Consider the following 22,557-nt stretch of genomic DNA (forward strand, 5'->3'; position numbering starts at 1 on the left):
ATTTCCTTCTCCAGGGGATCTTCCCAACCCAGGGATCGAACCCAGGTTTCCCGCATTGTGGGCAGATGCTTTACCATCTGAGCCACCAGGGAAGCCCTTATAAGGATCTGGATTATCTCAGGATCCCACCTCCACAGCTCCCCTTCCCCTTCTAGCCCTTCTCTGACATTTTTCAGTCCCTCCATTTCATTTGTGCTCCTCTCTGTACCACGCCTTACTTTGGGGCCCCTTGAGTTCTTTTACAAGCATTCCACATTTATCGACATGAAATCCTTGGGGAGGGCTATCAAGAACTGGAATAGGGTGCTGGGCTGATCCTCCATTCTGAATTCCTATGCACTGGGGGAGGCTGATATTAACATGCAAGCCTTGTTTTTTAACTTCTTCAGACAAAGGGATACTGAAGAAGATTCTGAAGTAGAGTGTTAAGATTTAAGAGTAATCTTTGAATATTTGCACCATGATGGTCTAGGAAGTCCCTTTAGGGTGGTACTTTGAGTGGAATGGTTATTAGCAAATTGTGGATGTTAAGGAAGTCAGGAAAGAAAAGGTCACTCACAATTCAACAATTTAGGGTAAGAAGGGTAGAGCAGAGTGACCCTAAATTCCTAAGACTCACTGTTTTGGAGTGTGTCCTAAAGGACTGGCTACTTAACGCCCAGAAGTCAAGCCCTCACCTCTACTCAAAACTACAGGCCAGTAGGTGCTAATGACGGAGAAAGCGATGGCATCCCACTCCAGTACTTTTGCCTGGAAAATCCCATGGACAGAGGAGCCCGGTAGGCTGTAGTCCATGGGGTCGCTCAGAGTCGGACAGGACTGAGCGACTTCACTTTCACTTTTCACCTTCATGCACTGGAGAAGGAAATGGCAACCCACTCCAGTATTCTTGCCTGGAGAATCCCAGGGACAGGGGAGCCTGGTGGGCTGCTGTCTATGGGGTCGCACAGAGTCGGACACGACTGAAGCGACTTAGCAGCAGGTGCTAATGAAGTTCACTGAGCGTCAGCTCTATTTATGCCTTTCCTTAATGTGGGAATTTTGAGTACAGAATTTATGGAAGCACCAAAACCAGTCAGTAAACAAGACAAATATTTTACTGTGTTATCTTAAAAATGATGATGAACAAAATCCACCCGCCCCTCCCCCCCAACTATGATGAACACAACTGTCAAACTATGCCTCCTCTTCACCCCTCTCCCCCTCACCATCACTACCACCACCACCAGCTCGGGAAGTTTCCTCCGAGCGGTATCTGTCCCAGGGATTTCTTGATCGAGCTCTTTGCCCAAATCCAGACTCTTCACTTCTCAAAATCTCGGGCACACTAGACCAGAGCCACTCCCATTGCCATTCTGTGAGCTGGCCCAAACCAATCCTGCTCTCTCCAAAAACAGCCCTGTCTATAGCGGCGCACCCTCCCATCGCCGGGGCCGCAAAGCCGGTGTAGCTCCTATCTGAGAGTCCCAATAGAGTATCACCCCGCAGCCCTATCCCCCAAGTACTTTACTCCGAGCCGCTCCCACACCCACTCGGCTCAGGCCCAGCCCGTGACGACCCTGGTTTCAGCTCTGGGAAGCGGACACCGGCAGAAGCTTGAGTGGGGGAACTTAGATCCCACCGCTGAAGCGCGCACAGTCTGGCCACCCAGCTGCAGGACCGCCTTTGCTAGAATCCTCGGGCGTGTCCAAGCCCGTGTGTGGATCTCATTGACCCTCAGCGGAGGAACTTGTGAACCCCGCAGTCCGGGCACCTTAACAATGGGCTCCTAACGTTGGCTGTGTATGAAGAGGTGCAAACGGCCGTGGCACCTTACTTGGGAGAAACTTAACGCCTCCCTTTTCTCTATCCCAAGACTACACTCCCGAGAACCCTCAGCGGTCACTTCCGCCGTCCCTTCCGCTCGCCCCTTAGCGTGTGGAATTGACGTAGCAGGAACATTTCCGGTTGGTGGATTCCGCCCATTAGGTTTGTTGGTGGGGGCTGGACCTTGGCATTCAGGTATTTCCTACACTTCTGCTCTTGGTTCCCGAGCTTCATCCTCAGGATTGGCAGCGTGCACTCCGAGTTCCGTGAGTTCCCTACAGTCACGGCCTCGTCCATTCAGGACGTTTCTCTGCTTGTCACTGTTTTACTCACGAGGGCACAGGCAGCGTCTGAACTCGGGAGCTCTCATGTAGGCACCTCAAGACCATCCATTTTCCTTTCATTCCAACCCACAGGGATAGAGACAAACCCTTACTCTGCTGCTGGGGGACATGGGTTTCACTGTCTGGCCAGAGCTTGGGGCTGAACTTGAGGGGCTCGGTCACCCTCGGCCCTTTCTCCAGGGCGCTGGATGGGAATGGGTTTGTGCTGGTGATTTCTGTGACACTCCCAACCCTCAGTAGTGAGCCTCTGGAGCAGACCCAGCCTGCACATGGGAAGGGTTTTCCAACTAGACATGCTCTCATTTCTCTTCACATCCTCAGATTTGCCTTCTGAGATTTGCCCTTCTTAGGGAGAGCACTAAAGAGATCAGGAAAATGACCACGGAGCTCCTGAAAGCCAAAAAAGAGGTGAGAATATGTGTAAAATTGCATCTTGGCTGCCGAGAGAATGAATACATTCCATTTTCTTGCTTTGGAGGCTGCTTTATTGGTAGTTGGGCAAAACTCACTTTCCTGGTCCTGGAGGAGTGGCTTATTAATACATGGAGTCCCTCAACATTTTCTGCCCCATGCATGCTTCAGTCATTTTCTAATTAAGTTAATTGTGAACAGCTCACATGGGGCATAAATACAAATACAGGGACATCCAGGCTTAATTGTGCAGTGATAAGGATGCTTTTGAACTGTGGTGTTGGAGAAGACTCTTGAGAATCCCTTGGACTGCAAGGAGATCTAACCAGTCCATTCTAAAGGAGATCAGCCCTTGGGTGTTCTTTGGAAGGAATGATGCTAAAGCTGAAACTCCAGTACTTTGGCCACCTCATGTGATGAGTTGACTCATTTGAAAAGACTCTGATGCTGGGAGGGATTGGGGGCAGGAGGAAAAGGGGACGACAGAGGATGAGATGGCTGGATGGCATCACCGACTCGATGGACGTGAGTTTGAGTGAACTCTGGGAGATGGTGATGGACAGGGAGGCCTGGCATGCTGTGATTCATGGGGTCGCAAAGAGTCGGACACGACTGAGTGAACTGAACTGAACTGAAGGATGAAAGGCAGGGACAACATAGTAGTCTGTGGCCTGAAGTGGCTAAGGAGGACTTCTAGGAGTAGGGCTGTCTGAACAACCCCTGAGAATCTGTTAAATTGAAGAGTTGGTGAAGACATACCAGTGGGAAGGGCAGGCATCATGGTTAGTCTAAGGCTGGGCCACTAAGCACACTGCCCTTAACACAGTGTGGGAAGATTGTATTTTAGGTTGATTTTTAAATATGTACTGATGAAAATACAGACTAGCCACCCATACTTGGAACAGAGAGGAGTTTGCTATGGTCTGACCTGAATTTAACATTTGCGAGCATTTTCAGCATCTGGCAGTAGGGAGGGAGATTTCACCAAAAATTCTGGATTGCTTGCCTCTCTGAAAATAAACTGCACTGTATTCTGGTGTAGGGGAATTTGAGCTGAATGGTGTCTGCATCATTTGAACAGGTCCTGCAGAGTCTGTTTGTACTTTCCCTAGTATCTTCCATACGTAAGTTGAAACTGTTGACAGCTAACATTTGCCTGTCTCTCTCATATTCATTACCTACTTGGCCCCTGAAGGATTTTCATTTTCCACCTTTGAGTCTGGGTGGCCAGGTTGAGTGCCCCGCTGAGGAGTGTAGACTTTGAGTAGGTGGGTTTTGAAGGATGTTGAGAAGGAATTTGATGTAGGAAATCAGAGATATAGGCATATAGGAACTGAAGGGGAAACTGTCTAACACCAGAGAATGGTGACTGTGATGATTTAGACTTAATTGAATGTGAGTAACACTTACTGAGCACCAACACAGTTGCCAGACTGCTTTACTATCATTTTTGATATGCACTAACTTGGTTTTTTCAGATCTGCCTTCACTGTCTTGATTTATTCTTAATCTTGGTCTCCATAGTAAAGATTTACAATTTCCTGGGCATTCTCAGAACAACTTTGAGAGTTCTGTGTTTCTCATTTTTAAAATAGTTTATTCATTTGAAAAGTGTCAGTACCAAGAATGCATAAAAAATCTGGGGGCATTTCCAAAGGTAACATTGAATCTTTTATGTGTACTGTCTTCACCACTCATAATGTTAATAGGGAAACATTCTGATTTTTCTGGAAAAAGCCAGAAATTTGTATGAGCTAACTTTTTCCTTTTCCTGCCCTTAAGACTTAAAAAAAAAAAAAGCATTATGAAGACTTGATCAAAGTGCACAAGCATTTGAATGGATAAGTGGTTTAGGATGAAACCTCTGTTCCTAAAGGAGTACCTGGCACACATGATATGTTTGGTGCATGACCTTAAATAAATTAATTTGAAGGAACTAAGTCACAAGGGAGTTTCTGTTGTTTTTTTCATATGTTATTTGGGACATATCATTAACCACATTTCAGGGGGGTTGGGAGGAATTCCAGGTATTCTAACACGCATGACATCTGAATTCCACAAAACAACTTAAGAAAATCCACAGTAGGATGTTAATTATCACCACCTGAGAGGATAAATTAGACTTTGTAACAAATGAGTTGGATTGGTAGGCACATGATGTTACTAATTCTTAGCATTTTCTCAGTTGATTCTGTTGAACAAATTTGCTGAATGTATACTGTTTACAGAAACTAGATAGACTACATTCAGTGACGGATAAAATACAGCCTGCACTCCTATGAGTCTTTCATTTTATTTATTTTTTTTTTATGTTGGGATTTGGTTTAATTTTACACATACACACTCATGGGGCTTCCCAGGTGGCACAGTGATAAAAGAATCCACCTGCCAACGCAGAAGACAGGAGACGTGGGTTTATTTCCTGGGTTGAGAAGATCTCCCGGAGGAGGAAATGGCAGCTCACTCCAGTATTCTTGCCTGGAAAATTCCATGGACAGGAGAGCCTGGCAAGATATAGTCCATGGAATTGCAAAGAGTTGGATGGGACTGAGTGACCGAGCATACATGCACACACACATCCCTACGACAAATCTTAATGACAAGATCCTATTGTTTTAAAGCTACTGATGGTGTATCTACTCAGACCCATTTTCTTTCTTTCTTTTTTTAAGGTTTACTTATTTTTGGCTGCACTGGTTCTTCATTACTGTGAGAACTTTCTCTGCTTGCAGTGAGCGGGGCTGCTCTTTCTTCGATAGATGGGCTTCTCATTACAGTGGCTTCTCTTGTTGCAGAGCACAGGCTCTAGGGTGCATAGGCTTTGGAGTTGTGGTGCATGGGCTTAGTTGCCACTCGGCATGTGGGATCTTCCCAGAGCAGGAATCGAACCTGTGTCCCTTGGATTGGGAGGCAGATCCTTAACCACTGGACCACCAGGGAAAACCACAGACCCGTTTTCTAATAGGTGAAGGAACAGCCAGAATTTATCCCACTGAGAGTGATTTCTGTAATAGTGCTTTGAATGAATGATCCTATTGACTGTTTCCCAATTGAGGGGAACATTGAACTTGTTCCCAGTGTTTAACTGTTGCAGATAATGCTTCTGTGATCAATTTTGTGCATGAAATTCTTTTATAGATTGGTATTTAACCTCAAAAATATGACAAGGTGAAGAGAAATAAATGTTTTAAAGCAGTGACCACTCATGGCAGTTGGAGCTTTCTAACCCTGCCTGTTCCAAAACATTTGATCTTATCAATCATCTCTTCTTTGTTTGAGATTCCCTTTTCCCATCATGTTTTGCTTTACATGTTGCACTTTTTTTGTTTTTGTTAAACTGTGCAATGTTACATTCCCAGGATAGACCTGCTAGTATAGATCTTTCTCTTCTCTCATGTGAGTGTTCACCATAATGTCCTGATTTGTTTCCCAGTGTTGATATGTTCCTTTGTTACTCATTGCATCTGTAATCCTCATTCCCCTTGAACATTAAAGTTATATCAGTTTTCTGTTCAGAAGACTTCCTTTGGTGTGTCACTACAGTGTCTTAGATATTCAGGGCAGTCATCACTTCAAATGTATTCTGTTTCTGACATCATGTTCTAATTATTCATTCTGAAAGCATGTTTATTGACCCCAAAGTGGAATATACATATACATCATATACATCTTTAATTTAGATAAATTCACTTTTTAGGCACTTGGCTGGAAAAAGAGAGAAAAATAACTTTCAAGTCATTCAGATGAATCTATCCTTTATCATCTAATGACTTTATGCCTGAAACTGAGTGAGAAATGGGAAGACTGAATCTGTTGCTCTCTAAATCTGTCTCCTTGATCCAGGAAATCCTGCCTGTCCTTTAAGATCTTATTGCCCTCTCATGAAACTGTCTCTGATCTCTCTATCCTACAGTGACCTCTCTCTCTTGAGATTCCTCTGACGTGGTGATTCACAACCGTGACTAATCTTAGGAGCTCTTAAAAGTATAAAAGTCGTATCCCTAAAGAGCCTGATAAAAGTATAAAAGTCGTACCCCTAAAGAGTCTGATTTTATTGATTTGCAGTGGGACCATGCTTGGGGCACTGGATATTACAATCAGTTGTTCAGCCACTCAGTTGTGTCTGACTCTTTGCAACCCCATGGATTGCGTGCAGCACACCAGGCTTCTCTGTCCTTCACTACCTCCCAGAGTTTGCTTAAACTCATGTCCATTGTGTTGATCCAACCATCTCATCCTCTGTCGTCCCTTTTTCCTCCTGCCCTCAATCTTTCCCAGCATCAGGATCTTTTGCAATGAGTCAGATCTTTGGATCAGAGGCCAAAGTATTGGTGCTTCAGCTTCAGCATCAGTCATTCCAGTGCATATTCAGGGTTGACTTCCTTTAGGATTGACTGGTTTGATCTGCTTGCTGTCCAAGGGACTCTCAAGAATCTTTTCCAGGACCTCCTGTCTGCCAATGCAGGGGACATAGGTTTGATCCCTAGTCTGGGAAGATCCCACATGCCTGAGCACCACAGCTACAGAAGTCTGAGTGTCTAGAGCCCGTGCTCTGCAGCAAGAGAAGCCACCTCAATGAGAAACCTGTGTACTGCAAAGAATAGCCCCCACTCGCCGCAAGTAGAGAAACCCTGTGTGCAGCAACGAAGACCCAGTGCAGCTATAAATAAGTAAAAATTTAACAACAACAACAAAAAGTCTTCTCCAGCACCACAATTCAAAAGCATCAGCCTTCTTTATGATCCATCTCTCACATCTATACATGACTACTGGAAAAACCATAACTTCCCATAAGATGTTACAAAAAACTTCAACAAACTTTTTGGCCAACCCAGTACTTCCATTCCTCAGGCTTGGGGAGAGCAAGTGGCAGAGTGAGGGAGGGGAAGGACTGAGCCCTGCCGTGAAGTATACATAGCGCTGGGTCATTCACCCTTGCCCTAGAGGCTGAGCTGCTTCACGTAGAACATTAATGCATAGACCAAATAGTGTCTCACATTCTTCAAAGTCAGCAAGAAGATTATATTTTTACTTTAATTCTTTGTGTGTGATGTCCTCCTCCTCTTCCTGCCTACATTCAAAACTCCCAGTGTGAAAGAATTTTGTTTTGCTTTTATCCCCGGTAGCAGCAAGCCTAGCATGCTGACCGTGATAGGTGCACAACGATGCTGGCTGGATAGAGATGGGAGAATAATGGTCTCTGAATTCTTGGCACCAAGGACATGTAGGGGAGGAGAAAAATTCTTTTTTTTCATTGGGTATAAATTAGACAAAAGACATTTTTGTGAGAAAAACAATCAGGAATTTATTAATATGTGCATCATGCATACACATCAGAGTACTCAGTGATGGGTAACTCAGAAGGGGTGGTTAGGACTTGAGCTTATATAGCATCTTAACAAAATAATGCTAACTTTTTAGAGATGTGACAAGACAAAGGAAAAGGACTTTGAATTTCTAGAGCAGCAATTGTGGGAAGGTATAATAAATATATGGGGGAACTAATGGAAGAAAAGGGCCAGTTAGTAAATGTTTGCTATGTAGATTGCTCTGGTGGGGTCTGTGGGCCGAGAAGGGTCTAGAGTTGTCTCTGATGATTAATTTCTGTCCTTGGTAAAATTGGGAAAAGGGACACCTTTACAAATTAATGTTGTGCTTTTAGGCAGATGGGAAAAGTCAGAGAGCTTTTCTTCTGTCTGCTTATTAATTGCCTTCAGCTCAAAATAATTGTTTTATGCCAAAGTGGCATATCTGGGACTGGTGTATTCTGTTACCCTTTATTCATCATCCATAATAAAATCCCATGGACAGAGGGGCCTGATGGGCTACTGTCCATAGGGTCACAAAGAGTTGGACACGACTGAAGCAACTTAGCGCAGCACATAATAAAGTCTAGAAATCTTCTCCACCTCCTCAGAGATGCCTTTTGTTCCCTCATCCTGCAGTGTGAACTGGGTGGACTCCTGGATGAACAGGGGTGTGTTTTGTATTAAAAGGCATTCGTGGCATTACGAGATGTGGCTGTTGGCTTCACCCAGGAGGAGTGGAAATTGTTGAGCCCTGCTGAGAGGACCCTGCACACGGAGGTGATGCTGGAGACTTACAACCACTTGGTCTCACTAGGTAAGAATGGCTTTCCCTTAGTACTTAAAATCTGGCCTTCAGAATATTTTCTATATATCATGAAGAAAGGCTACTCACAATGCAGCTTTGTCTTAGGGTTGAGCTTAAAAACAATACTTTACCTTTGTCCTCATGGTACATCTGGATTCAGTAGAGTTGAAAACAGAAATTTTTTCATATTGTGTATGCCACTCTGCATTTTCAAGTCTCTTTCCCAAGTCAGGGGCTTTTTTTCTTTTTTTAAATTTTATCTTGCCCCAAACCTAGCAGATTTTTCATTTAGTAAGTATTGATAGGCTCTTTCTCTGATTGGAGTTTCCTTTTAGTACTTAGCCCTTTGACTGCAGAGAGTTTACTATTCATGGGCCCTTTGTCCCACCCTCTTGGTTCTCCCCCACCCCCCTGCCATTTTGGCTGGGTTCTAGACTGGCCCCCTTAAATACATAACCAGAAGTCTCTTTGTTTTCTTTCCTTATGAGCAGACATTCTGTTTTCCAAACTGGAACTCATTTGTCAGCTGGAACAAGGGGAAGAGCCCTGGATAGAGGAGAGGCAACATTCACTGGGTCTGTGTCCAGGTGAGTGAGACAGGGTAGTTGGGACCGTCCACAGCATGGCAGGTAGGGAAGGAGGAGGTACTTTTAGGTACTGAGAGGTAGAGCTTTTCTAGGCCTCTTCGCCCTGGTAAGGCTGCCTGGCATGACCTCCCTTCCAGAATATCATCTTCAGGTAAGGGAGGGGGACTTCTCTGGCTTCTTTGTCTCTTTGCTCCACCAGAAGCCCTGCCTTCCTCTCACTTAGCTTGTTTTCTGCAGGGGACACTTGTGACCAATTCAGTTTGCTGCCATTTTCAGAAAAGGGCTTCATCCTATTTACTTTTTTCATCTTCTCTATTTATTTTGTAGTTTAAATATTCACCTGTAGTTTATGTTATTTTTTTTCTAAATAGACACCCCTCCCATCTAGGCTGCCACATAACATTGAGTAGAGTTCCATGTGCTGTCCTTGTTGGGTTATCCATTTTGAATAGAACAGTGTGTACATGACCATCCCATACTCACTAACTGTCCCTTCCCACCAGCAACCATAAGTTCATTTTCTAAGTCTGTGAGTCTCTTTCTGTTTTGTAAGTAAGTTCATTTGTATCAGGAAATTACAAAAATTCTGCAAAAATAGTACAAAAAACACCTTTCTATCCTCTATACACACACATATTACATATTATCCTTTACATACACACGGCATATATATTACTACAAAATGGCATCATAAAATCACTTACTGTTTTACCCAATTTGCTTTATCATTGGCATATGTGTCTCTTGTGAACATGCTCTCCCTTCTCCCCCCACCATATGTATGTGTATATATTTATATATATCTTCATGTATATATATTTGGGTATGCAGGTTCACATGTGGATGTGTGTTGAAAGGTTTTCTAAGAATGGTGATATTTTCATATAACCATGGTATAGTTATCAATTTAAGTCTGTGGCTTGTCCTTTCATTCTGTTAATGGTGTTCTTTCAAGCATAACTTGATGCTTCATGATGATGATGTTCAGTTTTAAATTTTGATGATGTTCAGTTTAACTATTTTTTAAATGAATTGTGCTTTTGGTGGTATAACTAAGAAGTTTGCTTAACTCAGGGCCACATACATTTTTTTCCCCCTTTGGTTTCTTCTAGAAGTTTTATACTCTTAGTGTTTACACTTAAGCCTATGATCCACTTTTAGTTGATTTTATTTTTTGGTCATACTGCGCAACTTGTGATATTTTAGTTAGCACTGAGAGCTCAGAGTCTAACCACTGGACCACCAGGGAATTCCCTGTCTAATTGTTTCTATTATTGAGAATAGAATACTGAAATTTCTAATATTATTGTTGAATTATCGAATTCTTTTTTTTAGTTCTGTAAGTTTTTCTTTCATGTATTTTGGGGCTCTTTTAAATTGTGTATACCTTTATAATTGTTAAATCATTCTGATTTATTGCCCTTTTGTCTTTATGAAGTGCCCATCTTTTTCTCTAGCAATAATCCTTGTCTTGAAACCTACTTTGTCTATTATTAATATAGTAGCCATTCCAGTTCTCTGGTGATTATTGTTTGCATGGTATATCTTTTTTCATCCTTTACTTTTAACCTACTTGTGTTTTTTGGATCCAAAATGTGTCCCATGTTAATAACACATTGTTTGATGTTGCTTTTTTAATCTAGTGGGATAACCTCTGCCTTTTGTTTGGAGTGTTCAATTTGCTCATATTTAATATAATGATTAATATGGCTAAATCTGCCATTTTGCTATTTTTAAAAATATGTCTCAGGTCTATTTTTATACCCCCTTTTATGGCATATTATTATTTTTAAATTTAAGTGTACTATTTTAATTCCACTCTTGATTTTAAATTTGTTTTGGAGTTATTTTCTTTTTTACTTTTTTATAAATTTATTCATTTTAATTGGAGGCTAATTACTTTACAATATTGTAGTGGTTTTGCCATACATTGACATGAATCAGCCATGGGTGTACATGTGTTCCCCATCCTGAACCCCCCTCCCACCTCCCTCCACATCCCATCCCTCTGGGTCATCTCACTGCACTAGCCCTGAGTACCCTGTCCTATGCATTGAACCTGGACTGCCGATCTGTTTCACATATGATAATATACATGTTTCAATGCCATTCTGGAGTTATTTTCTTAATGCTGCTCTAGGAAATAAAATATACACATTAGTTTATCCTAATCTACTTATAATTAATACTAATTTAGTTCCAATAAAATATTTATATATATATTATAAAGCCCACAATATAGTATTATATTTATTGCCTTTATAATAGTTTTATGTGTTTTAGAGAAATTAAGAGAATAATATACATGCATTGTCTTTTATATTTACCCAGAGATATTTAATAGTTTCAGTGGTCCTCATTTCTTCTTGTGGATTTGACTTAGTATCAGTATATCTGGTGTCAATTTCTTTTCAGCCTGAAGGGTTTATTAAGTATTTCTTATAAGGCATGTCTGCTGGCGGCAGATATTCTGAGTACTTGTTAATCTGAGAATATCTTTATATCAGTTTCATTTTTCAAGGATAGGTTTGTGAGAGTTCTTCATTGATAGAAGTCTTTCCTTTTTTATTTCAGCACCTTAAATATGTTATTCCACTGCCTTCTGGTCTCCATTGTCTCTAATGAGAAGTTGTCGTTGTTCACTCTCTAAATCATGTCCAACTCTTAGTGACCCCATGGGCTGTAGTATGCCAGGCTTCTCTGTCCTTCACTATCTCCCTGAGTTTGCTCAAACTCATGTCCTTTGAGTCAGTGATGCCATCCAACCATCTCATCTTCTGTTGCCCTCTTCTCCTTTTGCCCTCAATCTTTCCCAGCATCAGGGTCTTTTCCAGTGAGTCAGCTCTTCACATCAGGTAACCAAAGATGAGAAGTTAACAGTAGTCATATTGTTTTTCCTCTTGTACATGTTGAGTCATTTTTCTTTTGCTGCTTTCAAGATTTTCCTTTTGTCTTTTTTTCCCTGATGGCCAATATTTTGGCTATGATGTATCTAGCTAGGGCTGTCTTTATGTTTATTTTGGGGTTTGTTGAGCTTCTTAGATATGCAGATGAATGTTTTTCATTCAGTTTGGAACTTTTTAAGGTATAATGTCTTCAGATATGTTTTCTGCTCTTTTCTCTCTGTCTTCACCTTCTTGAGTTACCATTACACATAGGTTTGGTTTGCTTGATGGTGTCTTACAGGTTTCTGGGAATCTTTGTTTTTCTTCAGCCTTTCTTTAACTCTTCTCTTCAGTTTTTAGGTGATTTCTATTGATTTATCTTCAGGTTCACTGGTTCTGTTTCAAAGCCAAATATGCTGTTGTATCTCTCTAGTAATTTTGTAATTTTAGTTATTTTACTTTTTAATTTCAGAATTTCCTTTTGTTTCTTATTAATAGTTTCTGTTCTTGGGACTTCCCTGGTGGTCCAGTGGTTAAGACTGCATGTTTCCAGTGCAAGGGGCATTGGGTTTGATCTCTGATCTGGGAACTAAGATCTCGTCTGCTGCATGATGCAGCCAAAAAAAAAAAAAATGTTCTTATTCTTTATTGACATTCTCCATTTTGTTATAATACTTATCTTTAATTTTTCACATATTGTTTTCTTTAGTTCTTTGAATATATTAATAATATCAGCTTTGAAGTCTTTTTTTCTCCCTAAATCAGTTTTCTATTGGCTGCAATTTTTTTTCTTAACTATGTCACTCTTTCCTGTTTCTTTGAAAACTGGATATAATAGATATTATATTGTAGCCATACAAAAAACAGATTGCAGGCTGGATTTGGTCCACTGATCAAGTTTACTGTAAAAATGTGATGCATAAAGTGAAATGCAAAATAGATCTTGGGAAAGATGGCTGAATGGGAGACAGCTTATGATGTAAACATATTATGAATGACCAGTGGGCAAAGCAGAATGGCCAAGGCAGTCCTATCTATGACTAAAAACATTCTTTGTTTAGCAGGATCAAAGCTAGAAATTTAGCCTTGTCTCACCTGTCCTTTGGCATTCTCTTGCCAGCAAGCCCTCATCCAGCATGTGTGGTTCAGTCATCTCCCTCAGTTATTCTCAAGCTTAGGTGTACGAAATCATCTCCATTCAGGGAAACACTGTTCAGAAGATCACAGACAGCAGCAGGAGCAACTCTTTGATCAAACCTGCTCGAGCCACCAAGCAGAAATTCAAGAGAGAGAAGAAGATTCCAAGCTTTTGTTCAGGAGAATAAGCAAAAGCAGCACTTCAAAGGCAATCTCCAGCCCCCCAGAAGAACAGCCAGTAACATCCAAGGAAGACAACACAGTGGTGGATATAGGGCCCAACCTGGTCCAGAGGACAGACCTCGAGGAAACAGACAAAATATTATGTGGTTTAGAAATCTCAAGATTTGGAGAAATCAAATATGGAAAGTTTGGGCTAGGCTTTATCAAGGAGTCAAACCAGCTCAGCCTCCAGAAGACACACACGAGAGAGACCGCTTACATGTACACTGAGCGGGGACAAAACTTCAGCAGTACGTCAGTCCTCATCAAAAACCAAAGGACACATTCTGGGCAAAAGCCTTATGTATGCACAGAATGTGGACGAGGCTTTACCTGGAAGTCAAACCTCATCACACACCAGAGGATACACTCTGGGGAGAAACCATATATGTGCAAGGAGTGTGGACGAGGCTTTACTTGGAAATCAAACCTCTTCATGCATCAGAAGACACACTCAGGGCTCAAGCCTTATGTGTGCAAGGAGTGTGGCCAGAGCTTTAGCCTGAAGTCAAATCTTGTCACACACCAGAGGGCGCACTCTGGGTAGAGGCCTTACATTTGCAAGGAGTGTGGGCATGGCTTTCACCAGCATTCACACCTCAACAGACATAAGAGGACACGCTCAGGAGAGAAGCCTTATGTTTGCAGGGAGTGTGAGCAAGGCTTTAGCCAGAAGTCATACCTCATTTGACACTTAAGGACACACACAGGAGAGAAACCTTATGTGTGCACAGAATGTGGGCGTCATTTTAGCTGGAAATCAAACCTCAAGACACACCAGAGGACACACTCAGGGGTTAAACCTTACATGTGCCTGGAGTGTGGGCAGCGCTTTAGTCTGAAGTCAAACCTCAACAAACACCAGAGGTCACACACAGGGGAGAAGACATTTGTATGCAGGGAATGTGGGAGAGCCTTTACCCTGAAGTCAACCCTCATCACACACCAGAGGACACATACAGAGGAGAAGCCATTTGTATGCAGGGAGTGCAGGCGAGACTTTAATGATAAGTCTACTCTTGTCTCACACCAGAGAACACATTCAGGGGAAAAGCCTTTCATATGTAGGGAGTGTGGTAGAAGGTTTAGCCAGAAGCCAAACCTGTTAGGCACAAGAGGGCACACTCAGGGGATAGCCCCTTTGTGTGCAGGGAGTATGGACAAGAGTTTTATGATAAGCTAACTTTCATTACACACCAGAGGGCACACTCAGGGGGGAAACCTCATGCATGCAAGAAGTGTGGGCAAGGCTTTAGCCGGCAGTCACACCTCATTAGACATCATAGGATACATTCAGGAGAGAAGTCTTAACATTTTTAGTAAGTGTGGGTGAGGCTTTAGTTGGAAATCAAACCTCATCAGACATCAGAGGACACATGCAGGAGAGAAACTTTGTGTGTACAAGCAGTGAAACCTTTAGCCAGTAGTCACACTGCACGGGACAATGGAAGTCCCATCCAGGGCTGTAGCTTCAGTAATAAGTCAGCCATTGGCTAACACTAAAACAGAGACATCTATGTGTGATGGGAGTGTTCATGAGACTAATGGTAAGGGTCAGTATCTCCATTCCACCTGAAGGAGAATTGTTGCTGGCCTGTTTTCAGGGGCTCTGGTTTTCCCTACTGGGGATGGTAGATTTTGGAAGGTCTCTCAGGTAACTTGATGGAGAGAGTACTTAAGTAGGTTGAAATTAGAGAATTGATATGATTCCAATATACTTCCCAAGTATACTTGAACACTTCTTCCACAGTATCCTGGATGTTGTAACAGCAGTTTTAGAGCCCATCTCTTGATGTCTGTTTGACCTGAGAACAAGAGACAGAAACCATGGCTGATTTAATGCTGGTTCCACAGAGCCATGACCCAGCAGAGTCAGCTTCAGTTAAAGTTTGGAATATGGTCAGCTCATGGGGATAAGAGATAATGCATGGGTAGAGGGTTTTATTATACAAAGGGCTGACAGGTAAGAAAGATTGTAAGTATCCTAGCTCTAAGTTTGGGAAGAGTTATCCATTTTTGGAAATATCATATCTTTACTTACTTCCTGGGACTCTCTGGTTTCCAGGTTGAATCCATACTGTAGATACTTTTGTTGACTGAGTCTATTTAGACTGGAAATGTATTACACAGTGTTACAAAGAAAATATGCACACATATACAGAAATGTAAAATGAAATTATTTTCTATTCTTTTTTGAGTTACAATATCCCATTAGTAATTATTTGGTTTAAATTTTTCCAACCGTTGTAAAATATACTACTTTTTTGGTTGAGAATAGTCTCTTTTTGGAAATGGCAGTGTCCCACAAATTTACTTAGAATCTTGTCCCAAGGCCCAGTTTTTTTTTTCATGAAACTTGACTAAATAATTGTGAATTACATTTGGAAAATAAGTTTTCTAAGGATAGGAAAATACAGGAATTGTATTATAACTTATTTTCTTGATTTGTGTACAGGTATTTAGAATAGATCTGAAAGCCATAGAAAAACAAAGTATATGGGTAGTTAGAAAATGGTGAAGCAGGATTTCAAGTGCAGTACTCAGTGTTTTGGCTTTCAGTTTTGTTGTTGTTCAGTCATTCAGTTGTGTCCAGCTCTTTGCGACCCCATGGACCGCAGCACACCAGGCTTCTCTGTCCTTCATTACCTCCCGGAGTTTGCTCAAACTTATGTCCATTGAGTTGATGATGCCATCCAGCCATCTCATCCTCTGTCGTCCTGTTCTCATGCCCTCCATCTTTCCCAGCATCAGGGTCTTTTCCATTGAGTCAGCTCTTCTCATCAGGTGACCAAAGTATTGGAGCTTCAGCATCAGTCCTTCCAGTGAATATTCAGGGTTGATTTCCTTTAGGATTGACTGGTTTGTTCTCCTTGCTGTCCAAGGGACTCTCAAGAGACTTGCAGTTTATGGAAAAAATAAACAGTGGTCTCAAAGCCTTGATAGCCAAAGGAGTTAGAGACAGGGATTCACTGTCTCAAATAATATGAGGTGTTACAGTCTTAATTTTTATTCAAAATCTTAAGTTTGAGTGGAGTGAGCAGAACCTGGTGAAAAATTGTGAAATACTATCTTTGATGGAGCAGTTGGCCTGGTCTCCCCCTCTTAGCCCTCCCCATGGTAAATCCTGACCTCATGCTCTTACATTTCCTCAACAGAAAAATATCTTTTGAGTTTTAATCACTTTAGGTCTTAGAACTTAATTACTCTTTTCCATAAAATCATGTCATGTCACAAACATAAGGATTCCAAAATTAAACGTACCTTTTACTGTTTTTTAACTTTCAGAAGGAACACTTCCATTTTCAGTGTAATTGATTGATAAAAATAAAAGATTTTGCCACAAACTGTTTAAAAATCTCAACAGGAAAAAATAGAGCACTGCTGGTGTATGAAGCCTTAAATAGATTGAAAATAGATACAAACCTTGGGAAACATTTTTATGGCACAGCAACCAAACAGAAAGACCTGGAAATGTTCTGAGAAAGGGGTAGAAAGAAGCCCTATACTTTGGTGCTCCCCACGCCCACCACTGATTCTTAAACCTACATCAGGCCTTCTGCTTGCTGCTGCTGCTGCTAAGTCATTTCAGTCATGTCCGACTCTGTGTGACCCCATAGACGGCAGCCACCAGGCTCCCCCGTCCCTGGGATTCTCCAGGCAAGAACACTGGAGTGGGTTGCCATTTCCTTCTCCAATGCATGAAAGTGAAAAGTGAAAGTGAAGTTGCTCAGTCGTGTCCGACTCTTAGTGACCCATGGACTACAGCCTACCAGGCTCCTCTGTCCATGGGATTTTCCAGGCAGAGTACTGGAGTGGAGTGCCATTGCCTTCTCTGAGGCCTTCTGCTTAGAACCTCTCGTAAGAGACAAGAGTTAAGACAGGTAACCTGAGGTGTCTGCCTGGGCCTAGCATTAAAATCTGTGCAAATCTGGAAACTGATTAGGAGATAAAACACCACATGGTATTCAGATATGGGAATCCTCAGTCTTGTTTTTGCATTTTTTTTTTCCAATCTGTGTCTGGACTAGCTATTCACTACTGCGCATATTTCATAACCTGAGGTGATTTAAAACAGATGTTTAAAACAGACAGAAAAATTGCCCCAGAGCAACCACTACCCATCCTGCCAACCTTCTGGTAAGTAGGAGACTACATTGCAGAAAATTGTGAAGAAAAGATGATAAACAGTATGAAACAATGAATATTGCTTCAAATCTGTAAGTCTGTTATAGTCATCATGGAAATGTTCCATTTTAAAAGGAGTAGCAGTAAATGTTAATGGAACTGTTTCATTTAATTCAATTTTGACTTCTTATTATGGATCATTGGTTCCCTAAGTGTGATCAGAGGATTTGGGCTGGGGGGGGGACCCTTTCAAGTGATCTGCATGGTCAAAACAAATTTCATTATAACACTAAGACATTACTTGCTTTTTGCTGAAATTTGTACTGATGGTGCAAAATCAGTCGGCAATCGTGGGTAAAACTGCTGGGCTCTTAGCATGAATCAAAGCAGTGACACCAAATTGTTGTTCAGTCACTCAGTTGTGTCAAACTGTGAGCCCGTGGACTGCAGCAAACTACTACTAGCATTATTGTATTTTTTAACCACCCCCTATTGGTGGTAAAAAATGCAAGTTCCACTCTTAAGTTCTTCATAAAATAGTAGAATTTTGTTAAATCTTGACCTTTGAGTACAGCAGTTTAAAATTATAATTTAAATTTTGAGATAACTAACACACAGTTGCAAGAAATTATATCGGGAAATCTCATGTATTCTTTACTCAGTTACTCTAATGGTAGTATCTTATAAAATTATACTATAATATCACAGCCATGATACTAAAACTGGTATGTATACATCTTTTAAATATTTTGTGTGATGAAAAGAGAAATACATGTAAAGTCCTTCAAGCTGAAGTATGAAGCTGTTTCAAGGAGATGCACTTGTATGATTGTCTAATTTGTGAGCTGAATCAGCCACCTTTTTATGGACACCAATTTTATTTGAAAGATCAGCTGACAAGTTTTGGATAAGGTGACTCAGACTTGGATGTTTGGTAGACATTTTGTCAAAAATGAAGTGATTTTTTAAAAAAACTGCCAGCGAAGAAAACTGATGGTAATTTCTATTAATTTGACTTTCAAACAAAGGATCAGAATATTGAAAAACAAGTTACCTGCCACCATGAACTTGACAGTTTCCCAGTACTTAGCCCTTTGTGATAAGATTGGTGATGATATTAATGAGCATGATTTTATAATACCATATAATGAAATATGATGATGGGAGATCTGCCTAATTCATTGAACCAGTATTTTGCAAACCATTAGTACATAATGCTGCAAAATCATCTGTGGGTATATTAAAGTATAAGATAGACATGGATTTTAACTAGATAAAAGCCAGATTCCATGATTTTTGTTGGAGTATCAAAGGATAATGTTGTGATAATTACCTGAAAAGAGTATTAAAACACTCCCATTTTCTTACTATGTATCTACATGAGGCCAGATTTTATTTATGTCAACACATTAAATGCAGGAACACATATAAAATACCAAGTATGTTCTATTAAATTGAATATTAAAGATTTGCAAACACATAAAAAAGTCACCCTTTTTTTTAATGATGGAAACTGTTCAAACCCAAGTGAAAGTCAAACACTTTATTCTTCACCTTTAAGTGTGTTGTTTCTAGATATTTGTGGTCTATAACCCATACTGAAAATACTATACACACACACACCAGAAAAAAGTTATGTGTTATAATACCAAACATTTTATTAACATCTGTGCTTTATATAATTTAAAATAGGCATAGAAGAAACAAATGCAGAAAAATGCTTAACATCCACTGACAGATGTAAACCTACAATTTGAGGTATGCTGCTCTATCTAGACAGAACACTGAAATGTGGGACATATTCATTTCTAGAACTAAATGATATGATTACTTAATGGCTAGGCTTGTGGCTATGTTTATTTAACTTCTTGGCAATCATTTTTTTCTGTTTTTTTAGTCAAAGAAGCAGCTTTATGCTTTTAATCATTTCTTCAATGTGTCTTTTATATACTTGTTAATTTCTGTTAATATTTACTAATCTCAAGCTTTCTTTTTTATTGTATTGCATTTTCAATCTTATTTAATCATTATCTGGTTTATTTATTGCCTTTTTACTGTCCTAAAAGTTCATTTCTAAGTGGCATATAGTTTTCATTTTTTATTTTCTTTTATATAAGAATTACTATTTCAGAGTGCTTACAAGTGGCTAGATGGACATACTCATTTTTACAATATCCTAGTATTCAGCTTTTTATCTTATAGCATTGTAATCAATGTATTTTGTGATTTCTTCCATTTTAGTTCATAAAGTGTAGTTTTGAATGTGATTAAACTTGAATCTTAAAGTATTTAATGTGAATGTGTATATATCTATTTTAATAATATGCCAAGATTAACACAAACTTGTAAAATTTTATATTTTCTATATAGTTATTTTATTCTCCTTTTGTCTTGTATTAATGATCTGTCTTTATTTTTATTTATTAATTCATATTATATGTTTCAGGGACTTCCCAGGCGGTGTTAGTGGTAAAGAACCTGCCTACTAGTGTAGGACATGTAAGAGACACGGGTTTGATCCCTGGGTTGGGAAAATCCCCTGGAGAAGGGCATGGCAACCCACTCCAGTACCCAAGCAGTGTTCCTGCCTGGAGAATCCCATGGACAGAGGAGCCTGATGGGCTACAGTCCATGGGGGCACAAAGAGTCAAACACAACTGAGTGACAAACACTTTGAACTCTTTCACTGGGGCTTCAGCTATTAGAGGACTGTTTCTGGGGAGGGGATTGAAGAGGATCTCCAGAGATGTGTTTTTATTTCAAGAACTTCTCTTTACTTCCACATATACCGAGATCTTGACTTGGGTGCACCTTCCAGGTTTTTTTTTTTTTTTTTTAACTTTCACTGACAAACACTCTCCTTGACCAAACTTTAATCAGACTCCTCAGAACCCTCTTCTGAACTAGGCTTCAACCTTTGGGCTTTAGCGTTTGTCTTTGCATCACCCAGTTTTAGCAAGAATTCTGTCAAGTCAGTTTAGCTCATGTTCTTGATATCTGATCACTCATCACTCTGGCCTTCCCTCAGCAAGAATCCTATTAGTCAGCCTAGAAAGAATTCCCCCCTACCCCTTTATGTCTCCTCTTTATAATTTTCCATAAACTGATCACCCCCCAACCCTAACTTGCTCCTTGTTTATAAATCCTCTCTTGCTATATTTGGAATTGAGCCAGTTCTGTACTGAAGTCTCTTTTCTCCTATGGCAATAGTTCCTGAATTAAAAACAAAACAAAACAAAACAAAAAACAGGCCCCTTCAAGTACCTCTCAGTTCTTATTTTCTTTAACATCACTCACAGGTTCACATTCTTGGCCTCTTGACTGTGGATAGTTTTCTTAAAGCTGGGCCCTAAATAAAGTTGTCAAGGTTTGTCATAGCTTTCCTTCCAAAGAGCAAGAGTCTTTTAATTTCATGGCTTCAGGTACTGTCCACAGTGATACTGGAGCTTTGACAAACCTAGACAGCATATTAAAAAGCAGAGACATCACTTTGCCAACAAAGGTCTGTATAATCAAAGCTGTGGTTTTTCCAGTAGTCATGTTTGGATGTGAGTTGGACTATAAAGAAGGCTGAGTGCCAAAGAATTGATGCTTTCAAATTGTGCTGAGGAAGACTCTTGAGAATCTCTTGGACTGCAAGGAGATCAAACCATTCAATCCTAAAGGAAATCAACCCTGAATATTCATGGGAAGGACTGATGCTGAAGCTGAAGCTCCACTACTTTAGCCATGTGATGCGAAGAGCCAACTCAATAGCAAAGACCCTGATGTTGGGAAAGACTGAAGGCAAAAGGAGAAGAGGGCAGCAGAGGATGAGATGGTTAGACAGCATCACCAACTTAATGTACATGAATTTGAGAAAATTCTGGGAGATAGTGAAGGACAGGGAAGCCTAGCATGCTGTAATCCATGAGGTCACAAAGAGTTGGACATGACTTAGTGACTGAACAACACCAAAACAACAAATTTAAGTTGTAAAGTGAAAAGTTAGGAACAATAATAAAAGAAACTCCAGAGATCCTGGCTACAATAATATAAATGGCTTTGATACAAGTGAGCATCTTCCTACAACTGAAATATAATTACTCTCTGTGCCTGCCATCACATTAGCGGCAAGAAGAGAAGGGATAGGGGCTTCCCAGGTGGCACAGTGGTAAAGAATTTGCCTGCCAATGCAGAAGACGCCAGCGTCGCAGCTTCCATCCCTGGCTTGGGGAGATTCCCTGGAGTAGGAAATGGCAGCCCAATCCAGTATTCTTGCCTGGAAAATGCCATGGACAGAGGAGACTGGTGGGGTACAGTCAGTCCATGTGGTCGCAAAGAGTCTGACGCGACTGAGTGACTGAACGGGTGCGCGTGTACGCGCGCGCGCATACACACACACACGATATAAAAATAAGGATAATATTGACCCCGCCCTGGCTGGGATGAGAGGTTGGGCAGGGACGAGAGAACAGTTGGACCTGGAGATAGACAGACAAACACACACACACAGGACACACAGACCCCCTCTCCCACAGACTCAACTCTAAAGCCCATAAACAAAGCTCCACCGCCAATTACGAGAAAACCTCCGCGGATCTCTGGGCTAAGAACACAGTTACAGAAATGTCATGCCCAAAGTCAGCCACAGTCCCTTACACATCCACAATCACTTTCCCATTCTTGGCAGGTCCACAATCTCACACAATGACCCACAATCACGGGGCATGATTTAAAATACACAAGCCGACTACACTGACAGAACATGTCGCCCCGTGGTGCGCAAGCACAAAAGTGTGCAGCGACAGTCACACCCAAATCGCCACCCCTGAGCACTCAGTAACAGTCACGGACACGCGCAGCTTCAGCATTCCCTCACATGCAGTTGCCCAGGGTCACTTAAATGCCCATTCACGATATCCCAGGTTATCACACAGTTCTGTG

At 41.0% G+C, this 22,557-nt stretch overlaps 1 protein-coding gene across 1 annotated transcript; it reads left to right on the top strand.

The window, feature by feature from the left end:
* Positions 1 to 1,784: 1,784 nt before the first annotated feature.
* LOC129630643 (zinc finger protein 875-like) lies at positions 1,785 to 15,392 on the top strand. The gene is given in 9 exon segments (XM_055551150.1): positions 1,785 to 2,072; positions 2,472 to 2,558; positions 8,558 to 8,684; positions 9,167 to 9,262; positions 13,209 to 14,609; positions 14,612 to 14,718; positions 14,720 to 14,812; positions 14,814 to 14,905; positions 14,907 to 15,392. Coding segments are annotated over 9 exon segments (2,388 nt in total). The 3' UTR covers positions 15,004 to 15,392.
* Positions 15,393 to 22,557: the final 7,165 nt, after the last annotated feature.

The sequence above is a fragment of the Bubalus kerabau genome, chromosome 17, assembly GCF_029407905.1.
Source record: "Bubalus kerabau isolate K-KA32 ecotype Philippines breed swamp buffalo chromosome 17, PCC_UOA_SB_1v2, whole genome shotgun sequence".
In the NCBI taxonomy this organism is placed as follows: Eukaryota; Metazoa; Chordata; class Mammalia; order Artiodactyla; family Bovidae; genus Bubalus; species Bubalus kerabau.